Here is a 27,514-nt window from a genome sequence, read left to right as displayed (position 1 = left end):
CAGACAAATCACAAGCTGGTTAAGAAAGAATTCATTTGAGAGGAAGCACCTGTTCAGTACTATGACCCACCCAATGACGACCACCTTTCCAGGCCGGCACAATGAGACCCCCACACCCCTTGAAAGGAATTCTCAAAGGACACAAACATAGGAATATAATAATAGGCTTTTTCTGTATTTACATTGACTACAAGGACCTTGGTTAACATTACTGCTATTGCACAACTCTAATTTGCCATTTTTTGAAAAATGTGTTAAGTCTGCAAAGGTATTAAATGCATTCCCAGGCCTTTTGGTGGTTTCACCCCAATCTGACAGCAAACCCAGTTGAGGGCGAAGACTGAACATCCCCATAGAGATTACTCCCACCGCAGGCATCCTTTCTCAGAACATCCTGGAGAAAACTGGAAATTGCCCTTTTTTCATCCATCACAGTCTCAACTTTTAGTATTATTTAACCAATTATGCATAAAATCCCATCATTAACATTATGTCCTTTTTGACTTGACAGTAGTTGCCTGACTTTTTCAACTAAGAAAATAAGACCTATTTTATTTCAAGAAATTCACCCTAGAGGGGAAAGCTTAAATAAAAAAAAAAAGAAACAAGACAGTGCAAAAAATGCATGACTGCTGTAAGAGTTTAATTGTAAAACAAAAGCACTACATTGTAATTTGAACATGAGTAATCTTTTCAGAAAAGGAAGTTTAGTGCAAATCAAAACCCCATTAAAACCCACTATAAACTTTATATGAAGACTCTGGAAGTAGACTCCTAGAACTGGAAACACTTGGTTCCAACAGAATTTGCTTAGGGAAAGTATGCCTGGAAAGGTCAGATGGTACAGAGAACATCACGTTGGGTTTAAAATCAATCAACCAGGTTCTCAAAAAATGACATGCTGATAGGCCTTAATACATGGAACTAATTAGTAGTAGCATGCTTTATCAATGACTGGAGAAGCAATTTACAACAACTTTCTGAGCATTCCGAAGTTTTCTTTATTGCCATAGCCAATCTCATAACTAACCCATTCTTCCAATTTCTTTTAAAAAGGGTTCCACTTCACCAGTCTGAGATTGGCAAATGTTTTCTAAATATGTGATAAAGCCCCATGTAATCAGGGCTATCCATACAACAAAAAGGGGGCAATTATAATTACTTTTCTCAAGTATTTATTGAAAGCATAGCTTTCCATGACATATTAAATGTCACATTCAGGTACTGGCACCAACAGACCTCTTAAGTTTCTAGTGTTTTAAGAGAAATTTTTAAAAATTCAGGAAAGTAACCTTGCCTTCAAATTCTAAAATAAATATGCCTACACAAATAAAATGTATACCTTGAAATAAACTATCTTCCCAAGCAACTTATCCAAAGTTTCTCAAAATAGAATCCAGTAACCCTAATATCCATGTTTAATGAATAGAACCTTTCCTACTGTCTGTACTTTCTTTGAAGACTAAAGAAACCCTCCCAAGACAACTGGAACAACTGACTTGGGCTGCTGTAACAAGAACACCTTGCTCACTTAGGATCTCATTCCTATAAAGTATCTCACCCTTTTTAAGTAGTAAAATAGTTTTATCTAGTCCTCTTCATGCTGTCCCTCCAAAATTATTCGCCTTTATAGGGCTTAGTGGGGAAAATTAACACTTAGCACTTGCCCCACTGCTGTCTTCTAAATTACAGTCCCTTGGATCCTAGTCTTTATCCAAAGCTACAGGTAGTGCTGGTGCTAAAGAACCCACCTGCCAATGCAGGAGACGAGAGAGATGTGGGTTCAATCCCTGGGTAGGGAAGATCCCCTAGAGAAGGGCATGGCAGCCCACTCCCAGTACACATGCCTGGAGAATCCCATGGACAGAGAAGCCTGGCAGGCTAGTCCACAGGGTAGTAGAGTCAGAAACAACTGAAGCAACTTAGCACACACTATACTACAGTCATTTATAACCAGGCTGTTGGAATTACATCTCATTCATTAGATTCTAAAAGATGCTTATGAACAAATAAGGCAATATGTAATCAGCCCAACTCAAGACAACACTCAATTTTAAACAGAGTCGCTGATTAACAATTCATAAAAATGGAATCAATGAGTGAGATCAGTGACAAACGGGGGAATATGCAGGCCACACAATGTACTGCCTCAAAGAATTGAGTAACTACCTCCTCCCACACCTCTATTCCTTCCCCAGCTTGTACGCTACTGCTGTCATCTCGTGCACTCTTTAGGATGCCAAGTCTGTTTTTTTCTTTCAAGCTAGACCTGGGGTCTGTGATTAAAATCCTGGAGTGGTTAAGTTTTATGAAACATGAACCTGTGTCTTTACACAAGATAGAAGTAAAAACAAAAAATTCTTATGAAAACAGCAAGCTTAACCATCTTAAAGCAAGTTCTTACAACTCTAGTACAGCTAAGATCACTCGGTGTATGTGAAATACATAATTCCAGGCAACACCAACAAACAATACTGATTCTTATATAAACAGCCTGCAAGCTTCTTTTGAAATACCAACAGATTATAATAAATTTCCCCCCAACTTTTCAGATTATAGGCAACTGACAGCAATATATAGCCCAAGCCAACTCATTTTACACAGCTGGATATTCATCTTGCTAGAATCATGTTACATATGCAAAATTTCAGATTAGACTCCTCAATATGGCCAGTCGTGAAGAAAGAGTAAATCAGTATGCATTCAACTGTTTCCAAGGCAGGTAGTAACAATCAGTCTTTACGAAATCTAGGGTCATCCTTAAGTATTAGTGCACTGATGAACTGCACTATTACGTAAACCGCACCCAAATGAATTTTCTGAGATGTCAGTGTATCCATTTTGCATGGATCCAGATTTTTACATTTCTGGTTAATCTGACTCTAAACCAAATAAAACTCATTATACAATACAGGAAAAAACAAACACCGTGATGGACAGTGCTATCAGTCCTTGTTTTAAAATTCCCAATACCTCAAGGCCGCACACATACAGTACTTTTAAAGTGCAAGCTAACAACTTCAAACAACTTTTCCAGGCAGTAAAACAAAGCACATAAACTACAGAACACAAAGAACTGAAAATCAGATTCTAATGTTTTTAGTAAGATTACCTTTCAAAATTATCTCAGCATAAATGGAACCTGGAGAGGTGTCCACACACTATATTCTAACTTGTATACAACAAAGAACAATGAAGCAGTTGCCATACCAATGGCAGAAAGAGTAACATGGTAAACAAGACCTGCAACCTTGAAAAATATGTTGAAGATAAGAAAAGGGACAGAGAAAAGCCAGGACCCCGGGAAGAGAAATTAACTCAGCTGGTAGCAGACATCTAGTTAATCAAAAGGTATCAAAACCTGAATTAGGACAACAGGCATAGAAAATGGGATCAGTAGCTCTAACAGGTCTACAAAACTGATGGGAGAAGTGAAATCAAAGCTTCCTAACACTGTCCAGCAAGTAAATGAGATTGGTTCTATGTTCAACTAGCAACCTACCTGTAAACTTTACTTTGTGGCCAAACTTCAGAAGGTCACTGAACTACTTGTACTTTGCCTCATTTGGTTCCCCCAATCCTTTCATCACCACACACACACACACACACACACACACACACACACACACAGGTTGCTTATCACTTCTAGTCTCTTCTGAAATCTTACTAAAACCCAGGGCTTAAAAAAAAGGGGATTACCACTGGCAATCCAACTTTCATTGTCAGTGGGCATGGGTTCGATCCCTGGTCAGGGAACTAAGATTCCACAAGTTATAGTCAAAACCCAAAACAAACAAATACCATAAAAAAGAAACTACTGAATTATATAAGCTGCAAAGCTTTTGAACAAATGGCAATTAACCAAGCAGACAAGAAAGGAATTTTCTGTCAGCAGTGAGGGTATTTCAAATTGTATCACAGAACCTGCAAAGGCTTACTAAGCAACTGGCAGCCCTGATCTCTCTGGAAATAGAGGTAAAGGGGAGCATTGGTCGACAAGCAATTAAACCTCCATATCCTCTCTGTACTGCAGAACAACTGAACTCGCCCATCCTGGCAGAAACTTGTCTGAGCAGGTAAGGGAAGGTGGTCTTTCAACAGGCATACTGTGATGAAAACAAAGGAGTTAAAAAGTACTTTACTTGTTCAGATCCCTCAGGTTTCTCCCCACACTGGGATCTCAGAACATTGGCAGCCAAGTTTTTTTTACCCTCCAGGCAGCAGAATGGAAGAAAGGAAAAAAAAAAAAAAAGACTTCTCTGGAGAACCTGATCAGCTCAAAGTAGAGGAGAAATACATCAAGAGGTTCCTCAATAAAATGAGACAGCCTGACTGCCTAGCAGTGAACCCCATGGTTGACAAGTCCCTATCCTCCCCATCCCTCAGCCCCACACACAACATCCAAGCAGCTTTTAAAATGCTGCACTCCTAAATATGAGCTAAGGATCACCAAATATTTGAGGCAGATGAAGGGCAGAGGCCAAAGCACAGGAAAGAAAAGCACCTTGCAGGAAACAAAACTTTCAAAGTTACAAATAATCTTAGAGATGAGGAAAAGATAACCCATGGAATAAAAGGTTGGAAGGGATGGCCTTAGAAATTGATTGAAATTTAAAACCTTAAAAAAAAAAAAAAAGCCAAAAGTTGTAAAATGGCTCGAAGTATAATTAACAACCTGCAATTGATGTGCAGGGCTCACACTCAAATAACAATGCCAGAGAACAGAAAAACTGGGGTGGTGAAAGGCATGTGGAAGGACTAGCTCAGTACCATTTCCCATAATTGAAGAGCATGTTTACACAACGACAGGACCACTGAGTGCTCAGCACAGTGGATGAAACAAACCCAAGACAGTCATGAAACTGGAGAACACTGATGACTGGTAAAACACTAAGCATTTCATATGAATGATGAAGACTTACAACAGCGTCAAATCTCTTAACGAAACCCTGCGTTTTCTATTGAGTCAAACTAGCACTGATAGTTCAGTTACAAGGATGGAATAGACCTTTATAGATGGAAAGGCCTAAGCAGGAAGACGGGCTATACAAAAACAAGACCTGGGATTCAGGGAAACAGAGAACCTAAAATGATAGGTAAAGAAGGGAAACCACCACCACCACCACCACCCTTCTCCGAATAACAGCAAAGCCTCAACTTATTCAACAATTCTGAAGGGCAAGGAGTTCAGATTGAAATATAAAAGACCTAAGAAAAACATGAAACTGATGAACAGATTTATATTAAGGGAGTTTTTCAATTCTGCACAAGTTTGGAAGCAGATCAGAGCCCAGTGCACAGGCAAATATTCATCTCAGTCAAGAAATAACACCTGAAAGGGATCTGGGAATAGCACTTTAAATGTGGTATCAAATATATGGAAACAAATGGTATAAAAATCAACATTTACCCTAATGCTGTATCCAAGTGTAACTTCTATAAAATGTCAGCAGTAGGAATAAATCATCCCCTAAAATTAAAACACTGAACTGCTGGGGGCAAAGAATTACACCTGAGCACATCTATTTAAATCTCCCGAATCATGGGGCACTATAATCTTTTAATATAACAAAAACTTAAAATGAAGTTGATAGCTTTACATTATCCAACACAAACAAACATCACTTTTAAAAACCTACTTTTTATTCAACCAGTTCCAACCTTTTTGCAAAAAATGGTTTCGATCTGGAACATTTACAAACAAACCTCACTTTTTAAAACCTATCTTTTAATTCAATGTTTTAACCCCCCTTTTAAAAAAAGATTCTGACGCATAACACTTTCATAAAATATAGTACTGCTTAACAGTTCCAAAACAAATTCACTGAGTTAGATCAGGGGTCTGCACAAGCTTTCTGTAAAGGGCCAGATAGTAAACATTTTAGGCTTTACAGTCTGTCATAACTGCTCAACTCTGTTATGGTGCAAAAACAGCCATACAGGAAACAAATTAGCATCACTGTGCTGTGTTGTAATACTATCAACAAAAACAGGCTCCAAGCCCCCAATTTAGACATCTATCATGTAAGTTTAACTTACTAACACAAACTTCTGTTCACTTTAAAATGCCTGCCTAGTTGGAGGTCAATTCTTAACACCAGAGGATTCAACACCATAACAAGAGGAGGGGGCAAGACTATAAAAATCACTTCACTCTTCTACAAAATTATCAGATTTCTCACCTATAATGTACTTTTTTCTATCTGTTCTTAGCAGCCTGGCTTGACTCAGCTGACTAGTCAGGATAAGCTACCACCATTCACTTGAGTAATAACTGCAAAGATTTTCCAAGTTGATATGTATCAATTCCCTGAATGCTATTAACATATACCAAAAGCCTTCCAACTGAAAGTTTACCTATTTCTACATTTTACAAATGACAGAAAAAAAGAAACCTTCCAACTTAATCCTAAAGCCATCAACTAAACTCCCAGTTACTTTCTTAGAATGACTCAGAACTGCTAGGTGTCTTAAAATCCCAGTCTGGGATGTTTTAAAGCCCTGAACACCCCGTTCCCCCGCCAAAAAAACTAAGACTTTAAGAAATGGCAATAAAAATCATCCAAACAAATGAGCGCACACATCAACACAGTACACATTTCTTTAATCCTCCCTCAACACTTGGATATCTACTGAATACAAACCCACAACCCTAAAAATCTCTAAACTAGCTGCATTTGTATTATGATAACCAGATTTTTTATTTAATGGAAGCACAAAACATTATCTGTGCAAAAGGGTTCTTGCACGTTTATCCAGATTTGTTCTAAAAAGCACAATACATATTAAGCAAAAACTGGGAAAGTATTATAAAGCTTAATGGCTACATATGGAAGTACTTTTAAAACATCCAACAAACAAATTAACTACATTAAGTCATTTCCAATTAGGACAGGGAGGTCACACTGTGCCAAAAACTAGATCTTAACTAAAAACATGTAAAATTTCACTGCAATCTTAACCATGGCCTCAATTTTGACAAGTTTTACTATTTTCCAAACTTCTGCTTAACTTCATGACAGTTTATAATTCATTTTTTTCCCTATTCTGATGATAAAAGAGCCAATACATTTTTATACAAAAGGATTTATTAAAAAACCAGTAAGACACTACTACATCATGACACTGTCACACTGGGCTTTTAACACAAGACTTGCTCTACAATACTGGGGGGAGGGGCATAAAACACAAATTGATTCTGAAGCATAGCAATTAAGAAATAAAACAATGAAAGCAAATTTCTTTTAATGAGAACTCAGAATTAAACTTCAGAGGGACCCAACGTCATACTTCCATTCGGGGACTTGATACAAAAAATTTAGTTTGAACTGATATTAGCAGGTGGCAGGAGCCACCTTCAAATGAATCTTCAATTTGGAAAATACTGCTTCACCACCTGGAGACAAAGAAGAAGAAAAAGAAAACAGCAATCACTCCAGGCAGCTACAACACTTACCAAAATTTACATAAAACTGAGATATCCCTATGTCCCACTATATGTAAATATTGTATAACATTAAATGTGTGATATGTTTTATAAATTAAAGCTGAACAGTAGAGTCCATGAGCTGTAAATCCACATGTGCACCACTGGTTTAAGATGTGATATGCTTTCAAAGGGTTCTTTAAAATTACAAAAAGCTTTTCAAAAAGCATCTACCCAAGAACTCATAAAAAAGGTCAGTCAATTTGGTAAAAGGCATTTTGACCCAAGAGCATCTAATATTTAAACTTATTTTTATTGGATCAGCATATCTCTTGCCCATCGGAAATTATAGAAAAGTTATATACAACTAAAAGAAAAAGTTATCTATTATAATTATAGATATATAGGAAGTTGTCACAACAGGAATTCAGCTCAAGAACTTCTTGCAATTACTGCTACAACGTCTATAAATGGGAAAAGCAAGCATTAAAATAGATTAATAAAATATAAAATTAAGACTGGAAAATCCAGAGACAAGCTGTATCCTTAGAAGAATAAATAGTTAAAATTATTCAGTAAGCTGACGTATTTAACCATTACTGGGCCTGTAAAAAATGCATTAAAATTACATTACAAATAGTTTTTAAAAGCAAAGAAATAAGTGAAGGCAAAGCTTGAAGTATCCATTTTATTTTATAATGCTGATACAGGATGTTGGAAGAGACCATACCACACGGCAGCATTCGAGAGCGTGAGCATCTCGTACCCTGTCCGCATTGAGCGGGCCTGTGAGAATCGTGAAGTCAGCGCGACACAGGGCCTGCAAGGAAGTTCCCGCTGGCGGGTACAAACAAGGTATAATGTCAGAGTTAGTAGGCAATAGTTTTTTGCTGCAATTCCTTAATTTGTACCCATTAGCAGTACTTTACCTGTTAACTTTACTGACTTGTTAATAATAGGACAAAAAAGGCAAAAAGCTTAAAAGCACCTGTGTTACATATCTTGAAAAGTCACTATGTTAAAATATGATAAGCTGTGTGCTGTCACAGCTGGGTGCTGTGAAACTTTAAAATAGTAAACATTATATTAAGTACAATATAGAACATATAAACTACTTTAAGATGATAATAGGACTGTTTTGAGAACGTACCTGTTGGGGAAGTTGCAAATGAATAATTTAGTATGGTTTGTAGCTATTTTGATGGCCGCCTCGCCTGGATACTTTCCCATAGCCACTCTGCTGGTCTAAAGTAAAAACAGGGTTAGAACATCTGCAGTGGTTACACAGTACTAGTAAGAACAGTGTCTAATTTTAAATATAGCAAAAAATTAGGAGTTATCCTCCCAGCATAAAAAATCACCATCTCCAATCATTTAACAAGTATATGTTGAATGCCTACAATGAGAAGCATTCAGGATGAGTTGATTACTTGATTCTTATATAAAATGGAACACAATCCCTTGACCCTTACAGTTTAAAGGTTTAGAGTTTCATAGCAGACTCTTTTACAACCACCAGGTAAAACCGTCTTACAATTTAGAACAGGAGATTCTGTCAACCACAATCAACGTTTCTTATCTCTGCCCTTCTAAGCAAAGGGCTCCAAGCTCACCCAGCCATCTTTGCTGACCTTCTTCTGACTTTAGTTAGCCTATTATTGTGCAGCAGGCCTAGTCACCTAAGAAAGGATATGATTCCAAGAACTGGTCTAACCAAGGAAGAAAAAGAATCACCACTTAAAACAATGCAATCAATGCAACCAGTCTCCTCCAAACAAATCTAAAATTGTTTCCAGTAGAGCCCCTTCCCTGAAAGGCAGAAGTCACCACGAATTAGGAGAGCAACATATCAAGTTGCACAATAAAGTCAGGGCTTCACATGTCTCAATTTCAAGGGTTCTTTTTTGCCCCATCAAGTTCAACAACTGTTTTAACAATTTACACCTGATTATCTTATGGTGAGGATACGATTTGTGGTAACTGGCAACATCCTTCGCTTTTATAGGATTTAAGACACATCATGCCAAGATTATTGGTTGGTCCAAGAACTGACATTTAGAATACCTTGAACTTACAAGACCTGACCTAACCTTAGTTTCTAAAAGCAAGAAAAACCGAAGCCCAGCAAACATATACAGAAACACACATACACCTTACCCTTAGAGCGTGCATGTGCTACAAAAGCTGGGAGAAACAGCAAAAAATGGCTGCAGTTTCAAGTTTCCAGGAATTTGAAACCTGAAGAAGTTTGCACTTGGCAAAGCTACACTAACCTTTCTACCTATCCAAATTTGTACAAAATAAATGTCAAATAGCAGTTAATATAAAAAGTATAGTACTTACTGCTATAATCACCATATCCATAGTAGTTGTTGTAACCAGTGTAGTCATATCCTCCATAACCACCGTAACCTTGGCTGTTATATCCATAGTTGCCATAGCCTTGATTCCAATAGTTACTATATCCCTGGTTCCAGTTTTGACTGGGGCCTGCAGCACATTAATAGGTTCACTAAAGTCAGAAGATCAGCAAAGATCTTTACTTCAGGATAATTAAAAAGTAGAAAAGCTTAAGATAAGAGTAAACTTAGGCTCAAGCTTACCACCACCTCTTCCACGAGCTCTTCCTGCAAATCCTCCTCTCGATCCCCACTGCTGCTGTTGCTGATACTGTTCCTTCGACATAGCTACTTTGATTTCACACTAAAGAGAGAAAAAAGTATGTGATTATACTGACTCAAGGAAAAAAAAATAACCAGAATAGCCAATACTGTCTAAAACATACAGTGGGCTGATTTGATACTTTCCTCAAATCAATTCTTCAAGTAAACCAATCATCAGTACTTGGAGAAATAACACTTCTGACAGATCCAAGAAGTATCTGCTTGAGTATGCTACTATATTCTATTTGTTGGGTCCTCAGAAAATATCTCCTGGTAAAGTCTAGACAAAAATTCACTTAAAAACAAAAAAAATATTCCCCAACTAAAAGCAAAAAGTCAAAGAATGACTGATAAATAAGGAGCCAATAAGACATCTTTAAAGCAGAAGCACACAAACTGAGCCTTTTATAGAAAGTTTACATGATTAACTCTCAACACCACCCAGTATTATCTACAATTGCTTAACTTACTTTACTAAGACCAACATTGTGATATTTCTTTTCCATTATCTTCTTCACTGGTTCCTCTTCCTTAAAGGTAATAAAGCAGAATCCACGCCTCTTATTGGTCTTGTTGTCCATGGGGAGCTCTATGGATTCAACCTGATTATTAAAAAAAAAAAAAAAGTTATAATACCTTAGTTTGCAAGTTTAGTAGGGAAAATAATGCACAGAGAAAACAAGCATTTGGCCCTCAAGCTCTATTCTGCTGTCTCTCCGTTTACTTTACTCTTTTAAAAGAAGTTTTCACATTAGAATATGCACTCCACCTAAAGTCTTTAAAGCTTTTTATAAAAATACAGCTTCCCAGGGCACTGACATATATTACTTAATTCAAGGGTCACAAACTCAAATGCCCACTAAGCACAAGCAAAAGGAAACAATACATTTTTAAAAATTTTGGCCGTGCCATTCAGCATGTGGGATATTAGTCCCCTGACCAAGGATCAAACTCACGCCCTCTGCATGGCAAAAGTGAAGTCTTAACCACTGAACACCAGGAACATCCCAAAACAGTCTATTTTAAGAGAAACAGAATTAAAGTGACTGTTTGGGAGAATATGGGGGAATGGTGAGAACTGCTAAAAACTATAAAGAATATTCGAGCAAAGGTAGAAGCTGCTACACTTAAATCTTAGATGGCTGTAACCATGTAAGAAGGCAATCCCAATGTTGCTTGATCTTACAAATATCGAAGAAAAGGTAAATGCCCAGATTTTTGCGGGAAATATTTCAGCTCTTAAATACTAACAACAAAACAAGCAATATGTCTGTCTGAATCATACCAAGGATGTCTGCCGGCTGTATCTAGGTCTAAAGACTCAAATTTCTCAGCTTTAAATCATTAATTCACAAACAGAATCTAAATCTGTAATTAGCTTCATAAAATCTGCACATATACATGTACTTAACTGAGAAGGCACTCCACCATATTTTTAGTTTATTTCTTTTCTATTCTCAACTGAAGCACTGCCTTGTGTATCTCAGGTAATCCAATCTTGATTTCTTCCTCATTTAGTTTTATTCCTTCTACTAATCCAGTAAATTTCAAAATAGGAACATCTCCTTTAAAGTTTGTGTACATTGTGCCCAGGGACACTGCGCACAACAGCTCCTCAATAAACCAGAACAGGCAATCTTCTAACCTCCAAAGACACTACTGAAACTACTACTAATAAAGTATCTACACCATCCTTATTTCCAAACAAATCACATTATCTGTCCAAACTTCAAAACAATTTTGAGAAATCTATAATGTGACAACTGTATTTATTTCCAAACAAATCACATTATCTGTCCAAACTTCAAAACAATTTTGAGAAATCTATAATGTGACAACTGTATTTATACTAAATTTGACAAAAACAAACAAAAAAAAAAAAACACGGGTCAAAATATTAACACATACCTCACCAAAACCACCAAAGTACTCCCTTATTTTCTCTTCAGGTGTATCTGGAGAAAGGCCACCAACAAAAATTTTTTTAACAGGCTCTTTTGTTTTCATGGCTTTGGCCCTCTTAGGATCAATCACCTTCCCATTCAATTTATGTTCTTTCTGATCCATGACCTAAGGAAATTGAAGTTTTTCATTTGAAAGATGTGTATCTTAACTAAAGTTCAGAGATCATTAACTTACTTAAGAATAACTATAGTTGAATAAATATAGCTAATGCCAGACATACGTTGACCAGCCCACAGTTAAACCGTCCAAATGTAGTGATGTGCCATCTGCTAATATATACTAGTGTTTAAGCCTCAAGGTCAGTTAAGAATGAGAAGGGTTAATCAATAATCCGAAAATCATCATGCCTTTATCTATCAGCTCTATAAGCATGATTGCTACTTCCCTGTAGCCTAAAGACTGAAATGTAAAATGATCCAGTCAAGTTTCCTGCCTACAGATTTCAACATCTCTACTTCTGTAAACATGTCACAGCACATCTTTCCAATCAAGCATCTTTAAAGGCTTTTAAATTTAATCTTAATATAGTAGAGCCTGGCACATGAAGTATTCAGTAAACAATTCTTCAATCTGATTCTTAAAATGTATTGGCAAAAGCCGTTATCTTTTCCTTCATATAAGCAAAGAGGGAAATCACAAACAATGGGCATATTAATTTTATCAAACTATTCACATATTTTATTATTAACTGATGAGAACACATAGCACACTACCTTATCTACACTCTCCGACTCTTTAAATAGCACAAAGCCAAAACCCCTCGATCGCCCTGTGATAGGATCTAACTTCAGAGTGCAGTCTACGACTTCACCAAATTTGGAGAAGTAGTCCTTCAGATCTTTCTTTGTAGTGTCCCAGCTAAGGCCTCCTATAAACATTTTCCTGTAAAGACAAAAAGCAATATTAAAATGCTAAAAAGTTTTTTATTTTGCCTTAAGTATCCACATCAATAATATACTTTCCCCAAACTGCACCAATTTACTGGGCAGTATATTGAAATGTCACTCTTCCTACATAACCACATATCAAGAACACTCTATTACAGTTTTGGAGAGTTTTATCACTACTGCGCCTGCATAATCAATTACAAGATAGTGAGCAAGCAGCAGATTAAGTCTTTTGACTTATGAAAAAGATAAGTGCATCCCCAAGGTAAAAAGAGTGTATACCGTCTTTCTTAAATTACAATACTGCTAATAGCGAAATACAGAATTTCACCTTGAAATTTCTCTTCCAAATCTTTATTAAACTTATAAAAAGGTTATGCAGTTCCCACTAATCACAGCAGCTACCATGTGCTTACACTGAAGTTTCTTTTCTAACAGTTCTCTCATTAATAAAACTCTTAGCACAAAAAAATGAGAAAGTCTCACAATTAAGTTGTAAACCAAGTTTTTGGATGTGCTAAGAATCCTTAATAAAGACAAAAGTAATCACATAAGCAATTTAATGAATAAAAAGAATTATCCAGTGAAGCAAAACCCACTAATTAGCCTAGATGATTTATTTCCAGTAGAACCTCAGTTAACCAGCAATAAGATATTTAAATCTTTAAAATGCTACAAGTGACAAGTGGTAAGTGGAAACCACCAAGACACTTTAAATCCAAACTACAGCCCCCCTCAAAAGAAAATTTAACATGAAATCCTATTTTTATTACAGCAAAAGGTCATAAAGCTCAGATCTGGCGGCTCTGTGAGCCCTATGACTTCTGCCCTCTTTACCCAGTCCCACAAAAGAGCTAACATTACCTCCTATCCTTTGGAGAGACTGAAGATTGTTACTTTAAGGGTAAACTGTCAGAATTTGTTATGTGAGGACTAAAAATCAATTTCAACATGGGAGTAAAACCATGTTTGGTCAACGACTTCTATCTGTAACTACAGATAGGGTCAGAGGTAAGGGCAGGGGGGGAATGTGGTGCTAACTTTCAGCTCTGGAAAGAAATTAAAGCAAGAACATCTCCATCTTGTGGGCCTCTTAGAATTCTGCCACTGAAACCAACTCTTTCAACAAAAGGACAAAGTCTTATCTCTAGAATAAGATCCTGCTTCAGCTTAACCTAAAAATGCCAGATTAACTGAGGTGTTACTGATCTTACTGTTTTATCAGTCTTGTTCTTACTTCCAATGATAAATTTAACACAAAAAAAGTCATTTTTAGGCATACAGTGTGCTTCCCATTTAAGTTAGGTTTTCAACTTGTACCTGTATTCTAGAACTGGACTATTTATATGCTTAACATTCAGAATTCTAATAAAATTTCCACACTCTAAGTAACTTTTATTAACCCTTTTTGTATTCTATAATCAAAGGAGTATAACAAAACACTCATGATGTACAGGTATTTTTTAATGTTTATGGCTAATTCCATGGGGAAAAAGTTGAGGTATTTTCAATGACATTTTCTTTCATATCCAGTGAAATAATATACAGTCCAAGTTACTTAAATTGCTTTAAGCACTTTTATTTTTAACCTACAGATCCAGAGTATGTACCTTCATAGACGAAAGTACATTATCAACATTTACTCTTTCAAGGTGAAGAGGACACTACTATCTTTTTCATGAGAAAGAAACTGACTATAAGGCAATGACCTCTTACTCTGATATTCACGGGATATTCTTGATAGAAACAATTTCAACTATGTTAAAATCCAACTATTAAATTACTACTATTGTGATTATTACAGAAACTTTCCACCAATAATTTAACAGTTTGAAGTTATTTCAACCTGAAGAGAATAATTAAAGAAGCCTTTTTTAAAAAACTGAAATTGAAAGGCAAGAAAATCCTGTGGCTGTCTGGCCTATTCCTCAGATACTGAGACAAAACTAGTTTTGATTTTATTTACCCAAGGCAATATTTTATTTACCCAAGGCAATGTTTTTATTGAGTTGTGTCCTCAATTTAAAATTAATAAAAAATAGTTACAAAGAAATAAAATATAACACCAAGAATGAGGCACATTCTATTATTCACAAACCCCAAACTTCGTCAACATTAGAAATCAGTTTTCTTAAATACTACATAAGCATACTAATTCATCAATTGGTCCATTAAGTGTTCTTTAGAGAAACTCTGCACATTTAATAAGAGTCCTGAAGATCAAAAAATACTTAAATGTGCCTACCTTAAGAGTTAAAAGGTCACTGAAGAGGCTATCCTTCTTAAACTAATAGTCATATCCTATTTATCCAGAACAGCAAATGTCCTAGACAACTGTAACTTATAGATATTCCAGAGAATAATTATTGTTTGTCAAAAAATTAGAGCAAAATATGTAGTAATAAAACTTTAGCCATCCAGCACCTTTAAAGAACAAGCCAGATAGTCCACCTTCCTTCAAGTATTTCCTGTTTCCCTAGTCTCTCAATTGTTTAATGTTCAATTTACTTGGAATGCGCCTAGATGGAATGGCAACCCATTCCAGTACTCTTGCCTGGAGAATCCCATGGACAGAGGAGTCTGGCGAGCTACAGTCCATGGGGTCCCAAAGAGTCAGACACGACTGAGCAATTAACGCACTACTTGATTTTTTTTCTTTTTCCCCTACAGCATACTGCACATACTCTTCTGCTGTAATCATGATTTAACACTCTGTCAGTCACCACTGACACCTTATGCTACTTGTAGCATGCCTACACTCTTCTGAACTTTTTATTAATGCATTAAATACACCTTATTCCTTGGCTCTAGCTTTCTTAGTTCTAGTTTTCATTTTTGCCAGATTAATCAGCAGCCGCTATTCTAAAATGCTCCCTGCTCCATTTTGGGGGAAGTTAGTTGGCACGTGATTTTTTTCTAATTTTTGGTAAAGTAACAGTAAACAGCCTCTGACCAGGAGTTTAACTGGCTCTTTTTGAGATTAACCCATTACCATTTTGGCAGCCCCAAAGCACTCTTCTGCTGCTCTAATAAGGCAGGCTGCTGCACAAAACTGATAACCAGACAGGTGGATATACTACAATGAACATACTGTACCAAATCCACCCCATCTTTACCAAATGTAACATATTAAATCCATCCCGTCTTTATTCAGTAGACATACCAAAATATAACAGATAAAAGTAAGCCTGTTATCTTAATTCTGGATAAATGGGAACTTATTTTAGCGTCTTTATAACATGAGCATTCCCACATCCCGACTCAAATTATGAAATGGTATAAGACATCAATTTAAACTACCTGTATTTTATATTACTATATCTTACTTAAAGCACAATATCTTATCTGTCCAGATTACCTTCGCTGCCTTGAATGCAAAGACTGACTTTCAAGTTACTTACACCCCTGCAATGATACACAAACATTTTACAATGAAGGAGAGCTGGACTTTCATAAAAATCCTGAACAGTCAAGTTAAAACTACAGCACAGGACTTGTTCAAGTAGCAAAATTGGGTCCCTAATACTACAAGTTTAAAATCTGATCCTTACCTGTAAGTGAATCAATAATCCCAATTGAAGTGTAGAACTTCATCTACAGTATCAACGAAGTTTAATTTTTTAATTCTATCTATAAAATTATTTAGCACCCCAGAAGCAATACAGTACACAACTTAAAATACCTACTGAAGAATTAAAATATCCTTGCCTTATAAATACTGACATTATACCATACTATAGTATTAAATGACAAGCATTGCAGATAAGTCTCCAAATGAGACTTGAGGGTGCTTTGTGGGACATTCTCTTCTAGAGGTTAGAGGCAGTGAGCCAAGCTACTTGGGGTTTAAATCCTTCCTTCAGAACTTACTGAACGCTTACCTCGGCTACCTGCAATAAGGATTTAAATGGCACAAAACATGGTCTGACACACTCTAAGTGCTCAATAAAAACAAATTACTATTTAGAAGGGTAGAACACAAACTAAATATTAAAATATTAAATAATTTTTTCATTTATTCAATGACTTGTTTTTAATCTGCATGAGCTAAAGTTTCCAACATTAAAGGTGTATAGGCCAAGATGAGTTTTATACAAATGGATCCTAAAAGATGATTTTTAATGCTGAAGACTTAGCCTCAAAACTTTATATATCCCATATAAAAAATACAGACAGGAAATTAGGTTGTCTGAGACTCTTTAAATAAAATGTAGTTCCAAATTCACACTAATGATTTGTTTGTACTCTACATAAATGCCAGTAACTTTAGTAAGGAAGAATTTCTAAATATAAAAAGCAATATGTAAGCAACAGTACTGGCTGGTGGAAGCTGTTTCTTCCCATCTAAGAACTTTATTTTCAATACTACTGAGGCCTCTAGGTTTAAACACTCCAAACTCAATAGTATTTTTTATATAAAGATACTTCCCCTAACAAGGCTTTACTGTCAAATACCCTATTCAAAGTAATACATCATTACTTTGAATATCATTCATTACACTTCTTTCCAATTTTGGAAAAGGGCAAAGAAAGTTCTCTTTTAAAACTTCCCAACAACTTGCAATCTTCCATATGTAGTTTCATAACAAATTCTGACAGTTTAAAAACTACAACAGAATGTCAAACTGATAATACATTTCAAGTATGTAACATGACTGGCTAAGTACTGTCACCTTTTAGAGTAATGTCACTCAAGCATAAACACTAATCCTTATTTAAATAAAATTTCTGGTATTTTATCATTATGTCTTTACAATCCTAAAATATTAAACATTATTGCTAGTAAGGACTCTTACCAGTAGATAAAAAAATGAGTATTTATTTTTCCTTATGAAATACAGATTTAGTTTAAAATTAAGTCAGCAGTTACCTAAAACAGGGAGGGGTTCATTTTTTGCAACTAGATATCACATGGTATCATTTTAGAATCTGCATTAAAAAAAAATACCCCTGGAAATGGCTTGACAAACTTTTAGTAAGTCAATAAAAAAAAAATTCTTCTAAGAGCTAATGTATCAGATCTTATTTCTTCATACTTTGAATGAACCTAAATGACTAAAAAGGACAACTGAGTTGAAATCTAATAGCTAATAAACATGAGAATTTTTAAACAAACTTTAAATGTTTAACCCAAAATTTCCCCTTTTCATTTCATTCCCAAGCAAGAATGACATCTTGTATTTTTGCTTTTAAAATAAACTCTCAATCAACTTTGTAAGATAAACACTGTTCTACCTAGAGGTTAAGATTCTGGTTAACTGAGATTACTACACGTTCACAATTCTTTATCAACACTAAACTCATCAAATGATTTTCACCTTTCTCCATGGAACTTCAGAATCTTGCAATGCTTTAAAATCACATTACTTTTTAATAATGTAAGGGGGAAAATATTTAAGATTCATTCCATGACATTGTCTGTTGATTCTTTTCGAGTATACTGGCTGACAATTTCATCTCTTTCTCATGAGACTTGGGGTAGGGAGACAGAGCTGGGTTTCCCGGCTGTTTGGGCTTTGTGATAGCTTCAAGTCTAGATAAGCAGGAGCTTACAGAACATGACCCAATGCTTAAAACTATCACCTTGATTATTGGCCAAACACTGCCAGTAATATGAGTCTCCCAATCCACCCCCAAAGAGTCTTAAATGTCTAGCTCCAATGTATAATATAATACTCCAGAAACTAAAACATGCTTACCTTTACTCCACAGGAGTAAACCACTGGCAGTATCAACTATTAAGGCACAGGATAAATACACACAAGCTATGAAAGCAGGCTATGTAGTCAATCTTCCTGTGGTGAGCAGTGTTTCCATCAAACAGATCAGCAAACCAAGTAACAAACATGTTATATTACCTGAGACCACACTGTTGGAAGTGAAGTAACAGAAACAGATTCCACGCTTCCAGCATCCAGTTCAGTGCCCTATCTACTAAAACGTTGAAGCAGAACTAAAGTCAAATGAAACTTCAACTAACAAAGGTTGTTTCATCACTCCATTTGTGAACCTGCACACACTCAAGGTGCAATTTTAATTCGAATACGGGAAAAAATTAATTCTATTCCTTTTTAAATGCTTTCAAGCTAAAACTAATCACCCTCAATATTGGCCATGAAATCACACACAATGTTAAATTCAAAACTCTTATTAGGGCACCCTTACAGATGACAGAGTACCCTGGTAATGTTAAAAAAAAAAAACAAAACAGAAAAACTCACAGTAAACATACACTTAATTTATAAAAGGGGCTACAAGTATATTCATCTCAAAAAGCAACACTTAAAAACTGATATTCAATGATATTCTCCAATTCCAAACCCAAAAGGTCAGGTGATTTTAGTATCCTGTATATTGAAGAAAAAACATGAAACGAAGAGAATTGAGTACTCCTTCCTTACATGTTCATCATCTTAAGATCTGGGGGCATCCATTTCTGCAATTTTAGCCCTGGAAGCTGTCAAAGGTTCCAAAGAATGCTAAAATTCAGTCTACTCAGGGTCTCAACTTTATAGTAAATCCAACATACTAAATCAAAGGCCAGTCAATCTGGCGTGAGACTATTTTATCTAAAAGTAACTGTTCTTCTACAAAGCAATGTTCAAGATGCCCCAGAAGCACCAGGATATAGAGTATAATCTCAAATATTTAAAACAAAAACTTGTTAGGTAGACCCATTTCTTAAAAATTAGATGGGTGACAACCTATAGCACATTTAATTTACAATATTCTCAAACAGGAAGAATCATATTTAAATTTATACACTAACAGTTACAGTACTATATCAATCAACCTATTACTAGGAAATTATTGCTGTACTTTGGCTGATAGACAAAAGGGTTATTCTGCTTGTGTAATCCAATGAAGGTTAAGTCAATGCACCTACCCTGTAAAACTGTCTGAAGGTTAACATAGTATTATTACAGCTCCCCATGAATCATTAGAATGTAAAAACTTTGTCTCCAGGTAGCTTGCTATACATGGAATGCATTATTTTAGCAGACACTAAGTGATTTTAGAGTATCTAAAAGGATTGTGGCCTTATAGAGGAGGAGTAAGTCCACACCAAAACGGGAAATCCCAGTGTAGTAGCTTCTAAGTAAAAACTTGGAATGTGAAAGTTGGAAAAATTAAAATGAGGTGAACTCAGGAAGGCATTTTACTATAGAAATACCCTAAACGTCCACAGTAAATTGTGGAAACCCTTTATTCCACTAGAGGTTTAACAAGCATGTCCTCCTCAAAATGCCTGTTTATTCTTGTATTAAAAATAAACACTTCAGTCTACAATTTAAAATACTTTTAAGATGAAATTGTAATCACTTTAGTCTCATTAGAATCGTAAAAACACACACACAAAAAGATATGTTTAAGAAATTAAATTTAGATAATTTTGTCTCTATTAACCACTATTTCACTATTACGAAACTTTTCCCCAGTTTTCCTCAAATTGGGACACAGAGAACAGCACATAGGGTGGCAAGTGCAAACACCAAAAAGATTAGAAATTTTGAGGGATTTTTTTGTTGTTGTTTAAAAAACAGTATGTGTAAAGCACGAGGCTAACTGATGAGACAGTAATTTAAGTCAAATTATTAGACTTTAAAAATGAAAATATTTGTTAAAACCTAAAATTGTTAGCTGTAAATATTCAATTGTTCAATTTTCCTGAGAGATCACTCAAAAAACTTGCAAAGTTATATAGTATTAGGTAACAGAACACAAAAATTATCGCAAAGTCAAAGAAATAACCAACCTTTATACCTAAGTGTATGGTCCTTTCAAATTACTGAAAATAACTGCTTACATAAGATGAAATAAGTAATGGAGCAGTCAAATACAGTTGTAATTTATACTTAGTTTGCCACTATTGCCTAGAAATGAAATTCAACTATCAAAGGGCCAAACAGATTAATTTCCATCAAAAAACTTTTATTCAGTATGTCAAACTTCATCTCCAATATAAAACTGGACAGATTTCAGTGAAAGAAAATAACAGTAATAAGCTCCTGTAAGATTTAAATGTTATCCCAACTGGGTTCTTAGAATGTAGTCTCTACAGCTGTAAGTCAACTACCTGCAATTTACCTGCCCTCTAAACACCAGTGGTAGTAAATACAAACTCTTAGAAAACTCAAATATAACCTAAAGGCTGAAATAGTGACATCTGGAGGAAGGGAGGGATAAAAAGAACAATAATCTACCAGACTTCCAAAAAGTCATGCAATTGTGAATACATGTAAACCAACTGTAATTAACATTCCAGCCAAATCACACTGAACATCTAAAAGTCTGATTTAAGCTGTAGTGGAAAGCCACATCAATATGATCTAACATTAATGTGCAATTCTTTTTAAAGTTGTGTTTACAAATATGTTTGGAGATTTTTAAAAAAACTTCATTTTTGCATACATATACACAATACTACTTTAAAAATGGTTTTGACATCTCCAGAATACTTCAGTATAACATGCAATATATTTTAAACACACAATACTTCGTATCAGATAACCTTCACACATAGCATTAAAGTTAGAATTACAAGGAAATTTTGTCTTAACAAAATCAAATCAACTTTCAATTTACTTTTTCTTGCTCACATAGAAAACATCATTACTAATTATATTAAGCATTAATTGGCCAAACCACAAATACATGCATTACCACAGACCAAAAACCATGTAATGGCATCAATTTTGCCCAAAGATCACACACATGCCTAAAAGGTTTTATATCCCAGGTACAAAATATCCTACTGTACTAAAGTCTAGAATTTCCTGGGAATCAATGGGCAACTAACCAATTCAAAGCCTCCACATGTTATGACTACTGAAACCTTTATAATACAGAAATAAAATGTAAAAGTTTTACCATTCTTCCCGCTGTGCCGTCGCTGCTTCAGAGTGTCGTGGGGAGGAGTTTGAATGGCTAGGGAATTAACAACCGGTACAGCAACCAATCAAAATTCTAGTTTTAGTGTTTGACATGTTAGGGTTAAAAACTTTAATTTATTTACACTCTAGTTCAATAGTAGATTAACTACAAAGGCAGCTGCTTTGTGATTTGAAAATTCAGAACAGAAAGCCTGCCCCAAACAGTAAGTTAAACAATTAATCATTTGGCTGCCTCTGTCCAAAGAACAGAATTCAGAAAAAAACCAAAACGTTAAAGGCTTAAATTTCCAAACATTTAACATATCCCTTTCTTAAACTAAGTCGTACATAATTCAAGATAAATGAAGTTTCCCCATCCCACCTCTACTCTCCCAAAGCCAGCAATCAGCAAAACAGCCCCACACAAGTCTGCCTCGGCTGAGAATATTAAATCCTGTATCCAAAGGGCTTATCTCTCCCGCTGCAAAGCTTGTGCTTTTTCCCAATAAAGGACACCGTGTTTTCTAATATTGGGTTAAAGCGACATTTTACTGTTTTTACCTTCTACCAACACCTTTCTCCTTGTTACAGCGGAAAAAAGTTCACAGACACACCCCCCCCCCGCCCCAACTACAAAAATTAATGGAAGCGATAACCCAAGATGAGTGATCAGTAACGGGAATAAGAAAACTCAAGCAAGAACCTCGATTTAGTCCCTCCTGCTAACTCCTGTATTATGCTCCCGGCTCCCAAATGCTGCGTTCTAATAAATACTATGCAGCTTTAAGTAATACACACAACGTATTCCAAATGGAGAAAACAACTTACTACTTAAAAACCTGCAAAAAAAAAAAAAAAAGCCATAGCACAATACAGGATTTGTTCGTTTTATGAAAGAAGGCTGGTGGGCCTCCTTTAACTTAAGCGGGTGAGAGCGGGAAGGAGAAATCAAGAGAGACCAAAAAAAGGATTCCGGGCACAGGGTGGGTTGTAAAAACTGAAAACCGCCCAGAAGAAGTAAGGTAAGCGTACTATCTGTATCCACAGTCGGGGAATCCAATAGCCGAGGGCGCGAAAAAGGTGCGCGGTTAGAATAACTCTGCGGGTGGGGGAAGGGCAGTTCGCAAGCCAGAGGTAGAAGAGCTCCAGTCAAGCGCAGGCCCGCCGACCAGGAACTTCAGGAAAGCCCTGGCAGCAAAACCAACGTACCAACAGGCGATCGGGCAATTTCACCGGGCCCACTGGGTTCCGTAAAGCTGAAAAGTAGGGACTGTGTGAGCAAGCCGTTGGGCGATGGTGAATAGAGGAAAAAGGCGAAGGTCGAGGCGAAACTTACTCAAAATACTAAGAAAAAAACAAAATACATTCGGCCTGAAGCCGAGACGGGAAAAGAGGAAAGCTGGACAGCCTACACATTCCCCGAAGCATGTGTTTTGTAAAAAGCATCGTCTCGGGATGCTGCAGTGAGAAGCACCCAATAACCCTTAGGTGTCCAGGCATACAAGCTTTTCTGATTGCGTTTTTTATACCCAGGACTTTTAAGAAAACTGGGCAGCGAGAAGACACCGGGACTAGAAAAAAGGTTACCCCCTCGACAGGCGGGAAAAAATTCCGGCGGCTAAGTCAGTGGGAGGAGACCCGAGGCGAGGGAGGGAAGGAGGGCGGGCCGGGGAGCAGCATGGTGACGGCTAAAGGTGGAAACGTGTGTGATGGGGGAGGGGGCGATTAGCAGGCTGGGGGGAGAAGGAAATGAAAGCCCCGGGGAGACCAGCGTAGAAAAGGGGAGGACAGTGCAAAGAGGCTGCACGGGCGCCTGGAGGGCGGGCGGAGAGCGGGAACGAGGCCTAATGGCGGGGGGGTAGGGAGGGGGAGGGGGGATAGTTGGGCCTGACTATCCCGGGCCGCCCCTTACTCACCCTTCATCCTCCTCGTTCTTACTGGCATCGATCTTCGCCCCCTCCGACTCGGCGCTGCTCCCTTCGGTGCCGCCGGCCGCGGTTCCGCCCCCGGTCCCGGCTCCACTTCCCGCCGCCGCCGCTGCCCCCTGCGCCGCCGCCACCATGGCTCCCTCCTGCTCGCCCGCCGAGCCGCCTACCGCCGTTGTTGCCGCCGCCGCCGCCCCGTCCCCGCCGAACTGCTCCTCCGACATGGTGCTACTGCCTCCGCCGCCGCCGAGACTACACCCTCCGCTGCCGCGAACCGAAACTAGCAGCAAAGTAATCCCCGCCGCTGCCGCCGCGCGCCCGCTCTACCGCGCGAAGCACACAACAAGGCAGAGAAGGCGCGCGTGGCTGCAAAGGCTCCCGCGCCTCTCCCTGGCCTGCCCCCCTCGCCTCCCACTCTCGCGCGGCGCGCACTCCCGCTCTCGCCCGCTGCACTAAAAAAGAAAAAGCAGCGGCGGCCGCTCTTGCCTCCTCCTCGCTTTAATGGCGCCGCCGCGGACCACCTAAAATGGCCGACGGAAGAACGGCGCGTCCCGGTCACGTGACGCGCGAGCGCGCCCTTTGCACCTCCCCCGCCCCCTTTACCGCTAGTTCTCTCCTTCCTCCCCCTTCCTCTTCGGTCCCGCCCTCTCGCTCCCTTTTATACCTTCCTCGCACGCGCAGCGCCGCACAGCGTGGGGGCCTTTAAAAGGAACCGGAAATGGCGTTCGATAAGACGGCCGCGCGGGGACCATCGAGAACAAGGAGCGCTGTTTCGAAGGCGCGGCTAGAGGGGCCCCTTCCTCCACCCCCGCTTTTCCGAGGGTTCCTGGTCGGCTCTCCCAGCAGCCCCTCCCGCACAGCCCAGCTGCGGGCGGGAGGCGAGGCGTCGGGCCGGGGTGTGGTAGCACCTCCCGGAAGGCGGTTTTGCCCTGTGCGCTTGCAGAGTTGGAGTGGGGGAGGGGAGGCGCGCTGCCGGCGGCTCCCTGGGATGTCAGCGGTTCCCTCCAGGAAAGGGAGTCGGCCCAGAGGTCTTGACCCTGTCCCGCGGGCTCCTGGGGACGCCTAGCTTGGGGTGGCCTGAGCGAGGCGCCCCGGCTGGCCGCGCGCGGCCACGGACTGCGGCAGCTCGTCCGGCCGCCGTAGTCGCTGGCGACCGGGTGACATTTTGAGGGGTCCCCGGCTGCCCCTGCTTCCCAACCCGTGACGGGCCGGCTGAGGTTGTTGACGATCAGGGCTGCTTTCCTTTTAAGATGTACTTTCCAAATAAGATAACTTGCTTGCCTGCTTTTCTCCTGAAATTTTTCTCCAGAAGAAGTAGGTAACTTACGTATCTTAAGGAACGGGGTGGTTTTGCTTTGCTGTCGTTGAGGATCCTGAAACCTACCACGATTCTTTGAAAATGCTAGGAGTTGGGAAGTGTGTTAAATCAACCAAGGGTTCATTTAATGTTAATGCCTGTGTGCTATAGAGAGTACATAAATGATGTGAGTCATCTTTACAAGGTTTCTCGGTCTGTTGTGGACTAGAGGAGTTTTTTTGTTGTTGTTAAACACCGCTCGGAGTGTTACGCAGGGTAACAGTCAAGTTCTTTAATAGACCTATTCGAAATCCCAAGCGCCTTGACTGGAAGCTGGTTTATTCGGGCTTTGGGATTTGCAGCTTCTTGCAATTACATCTAGAAGTATACGAAGACTTTAGGTACTTTAGTCAACAAGTGATTATTTGCATGTTTAGCGTGTGCCTAGGCACTGGAGAAACGAAGACTAGTTGTGAAGTATAGCTAAGAACTCTGAAGAGTTTAAATATTTGTTTTCCACTTTGTAATTAAATGAATTCGTATTAACACCATCCAAAACTCAAAGAAAGACTAAAAAGTCTTTTTTTTTTTTTTTCTTAATAAGTTAGGAGAAATAGCGTTACAGAATAATTAAAACCCAAGACTACGGATCAATTTCTGAAAACGTCTTAAAAATATAATCTTACTGAACTGTATTAAGTCAATCATACCCAGGCAATGCCAAGAATGTGCATCTTTGATCAAGTGGTAGTGACTTCAGGTCTGTCTCCACCTGTCAAAATAGTAGCCAAGGGACTTCGCTGGTGGTTCAGTGGTTAAGACTGCATTCCCACTGCCGCGGGTGGTGGGGGAGGTGGTGTGGAATTAAATTCCTGGTCAGGGAGCTAAAATCCCAGATGCACAGCTGTATGGGCCAAAAAAATAAAAGTAGCCAAGAAGAAAGTGAGTATTGTGTTCAAACCAAATATTCCAATTTAGAGATGACTAAGAAGATCATCTAAAGGGGGTGTCTTTTGAATCTCTTCTGTCTAAAGGGAGGATTCTTTTGCTCTTCAGACAGCTTTTCGCGTGCCTGCCTTTTAGTAAAAGACTCCCAAAAGGTTTATTTTAATTCACACATAGCCCTGTAGCTTCTGGACTTCTTGGTGGTTTACTTGCTAAGTGCTGTCTGACTCTTGTGATCCCATGGACTTGTAGACCGCCAGGCTCCTTTGTCCATGGGATTCTCCAGGCAAGAATACTGGAGTGGGTAGCCATTTCCTTCTCTAGGAGTTCTTGGAGTTTATATTAAAAATTCCAGGAAACCTAGGAATGATTTTAAAGCTAACACTTTTACTATGTGTTATGTGAGTATATATGATGCCTTAGAACTCATACCCCTACATATCGTGGTCCAGATCTCTGCATCCTATTCTCCCACATCCACCCAACGTTCCTCTTAGAACTCATTTAACTTCAACTCTAGTTCTTTATGTTCCTTACCTGCCAAGTAAAACTCCTGTTTGTCCTTCAAAACTCCAATTAAATGTTTCTACTTCTGTGAATCTTTCCCAGACTACCTGAGGTAGAATTAATCATACATTGTCACAATCTTTATCTTTTCTTCTGTTTTTCTAAACAGGTGACTTTACTAGACCTTGAGTTTCTGGAGAGTAAAGATATGTGTTCTAAGCCCCCTTCCTCCCTTATGCCCATATGCACACATAGTAAACTAACTGCTGGTTGAATTATTCAATGGCAACTTGTTAGGTTTAGGATCTTTTGGGTAAACTAGATATTCTTCCAGAGACTTAAAAGTCTCTTACTACCGTCTCACTGGTTTTTCCAGTGGTCATGTATGGATGTGAGAGTTGGACTATAAAGAAAACTGAGCGCTGAAGAATTGATGCTTTTGAACTGTGGTGTTGGAGAAGACTCTTGAGAGTCTCTTGGACTGCAAGGAGATCCAACCAGTCCATCCTAAAGGAAATTAGTCCTGGGTGTTCATTGATAGGACTGATGTTGAAGCTGAAATTTCAATACTTTGGCCACCTGGTGCAAAGAACTGACTCATTGGAAAAGACCTTGATGCTGGGAAAGATTGAGGGCAGGAAGAGAAGGGGACGGACAGAGGATGAGATGGTTGGATGGCATCATCGACTCAATGGATATGGGTTTGGGTGAATTCTGGGAGTTGGTGATAGACAGGGAGGCCTGGCATGCTGCGGTTCAAGGGGTCGCAAAGAGTCAGACAGGACTGAGCGACAGAACTGAACTGAACCATCTCAATCTCTGGCATAAAATCACTTCCTCAAACTACTTGCTGACATGTGAAATTTCTTAAGAGGGAAAACCAAATTTGTATTCCATAGCCATTGGTAAGAGTTTAATGTTTAAGTGGCTGAAGATTGTGTATTGGCAGTAAGTTAGACTGGTGCCAGCCCTGTGGAAAACTAGTATCCCTTCTCTGTGTTGACATCAGAAATTCCATGCCTCAGG

General features: G+C 38.4%; 1 protein-coding gene across 10 annotated transcripts; it reads right to left on the bottom strand.

The window, feature by feature from the left end:
- Window positions 1-7,070: 7,070 nt before the first annotated feature.
- HNRNPD (heterogeneous nuclear ribonucleoprotein D) lies at window positions 7,071-24,258 on the bottom strand. 10 transcript variants are annotated; one of them, XR_015165243.1, is made up of 10 exons: window positions 23,731-24,258; window positions 21,813-21,869; window positions 12,768-12,936; window positions 11,998-12,159; window positions 10,560-10,691; window positions 10,030-10,129; window positions 9,770-9,916; window positions 8,577-8,671; window positions 8,157-8,263; window positions 7,071-7,396 (listed from the first exon to the last, which is right to left on the bottom strand). XR_015165243.1 is itself a non-coding variant. In XM_086405149.1 (9 exons), the coding sequence occupies exons 1-8, from the start codon at window positions 23,961-23,963 to the stop codon at window positions 8,604-8,606; spliced, it is 1,068 nt and encodes a 355-aa protein (XP_086261275.1). In that variant the 5' UTR covers window positions 23,964-24,258; the 3' UTR covers window positions 7,071-7,396; window positions 8,577-8,603. The 10 variants fall into 10 exon arrangements, 4 of the variants coding, with proteins under 4 accessions (XP_086261275.1, XP_086261278.1, XP_086261277.1 ...); XR_015165244.1 differs by having other exon boundaries at window positions 8,193-8,263; XR_015165246.1 differs by lacking the exon at window positions 9,770-9,916.
- Between the last annotated feature and the right edge of the window lie 3,256 nt (window positions 24,259-27,514).

The sequence above is a fragment of the Bos grunniens genome, chromosome 6, assembly GCF_055505025.1.
Source record: "Bos grunniens cultivar Pamir isolate PY7600 chromosome 6, Bosgru_T2T1.0, whole genome shotgun sequence".
In the NCBI taxonomy this organism is placed as follows: domain Eukaryota; kingdom Metazoa; phylum Chordata; class Mammalia; order Artiodactyla; family Bovidae; genus Bos; species Bos grunniens.
The sequence above is the reverse complement of the archived record's forward strand: the minus strand, read 5'-3'. Positions and strand labels throughout refer to the sequence as shown.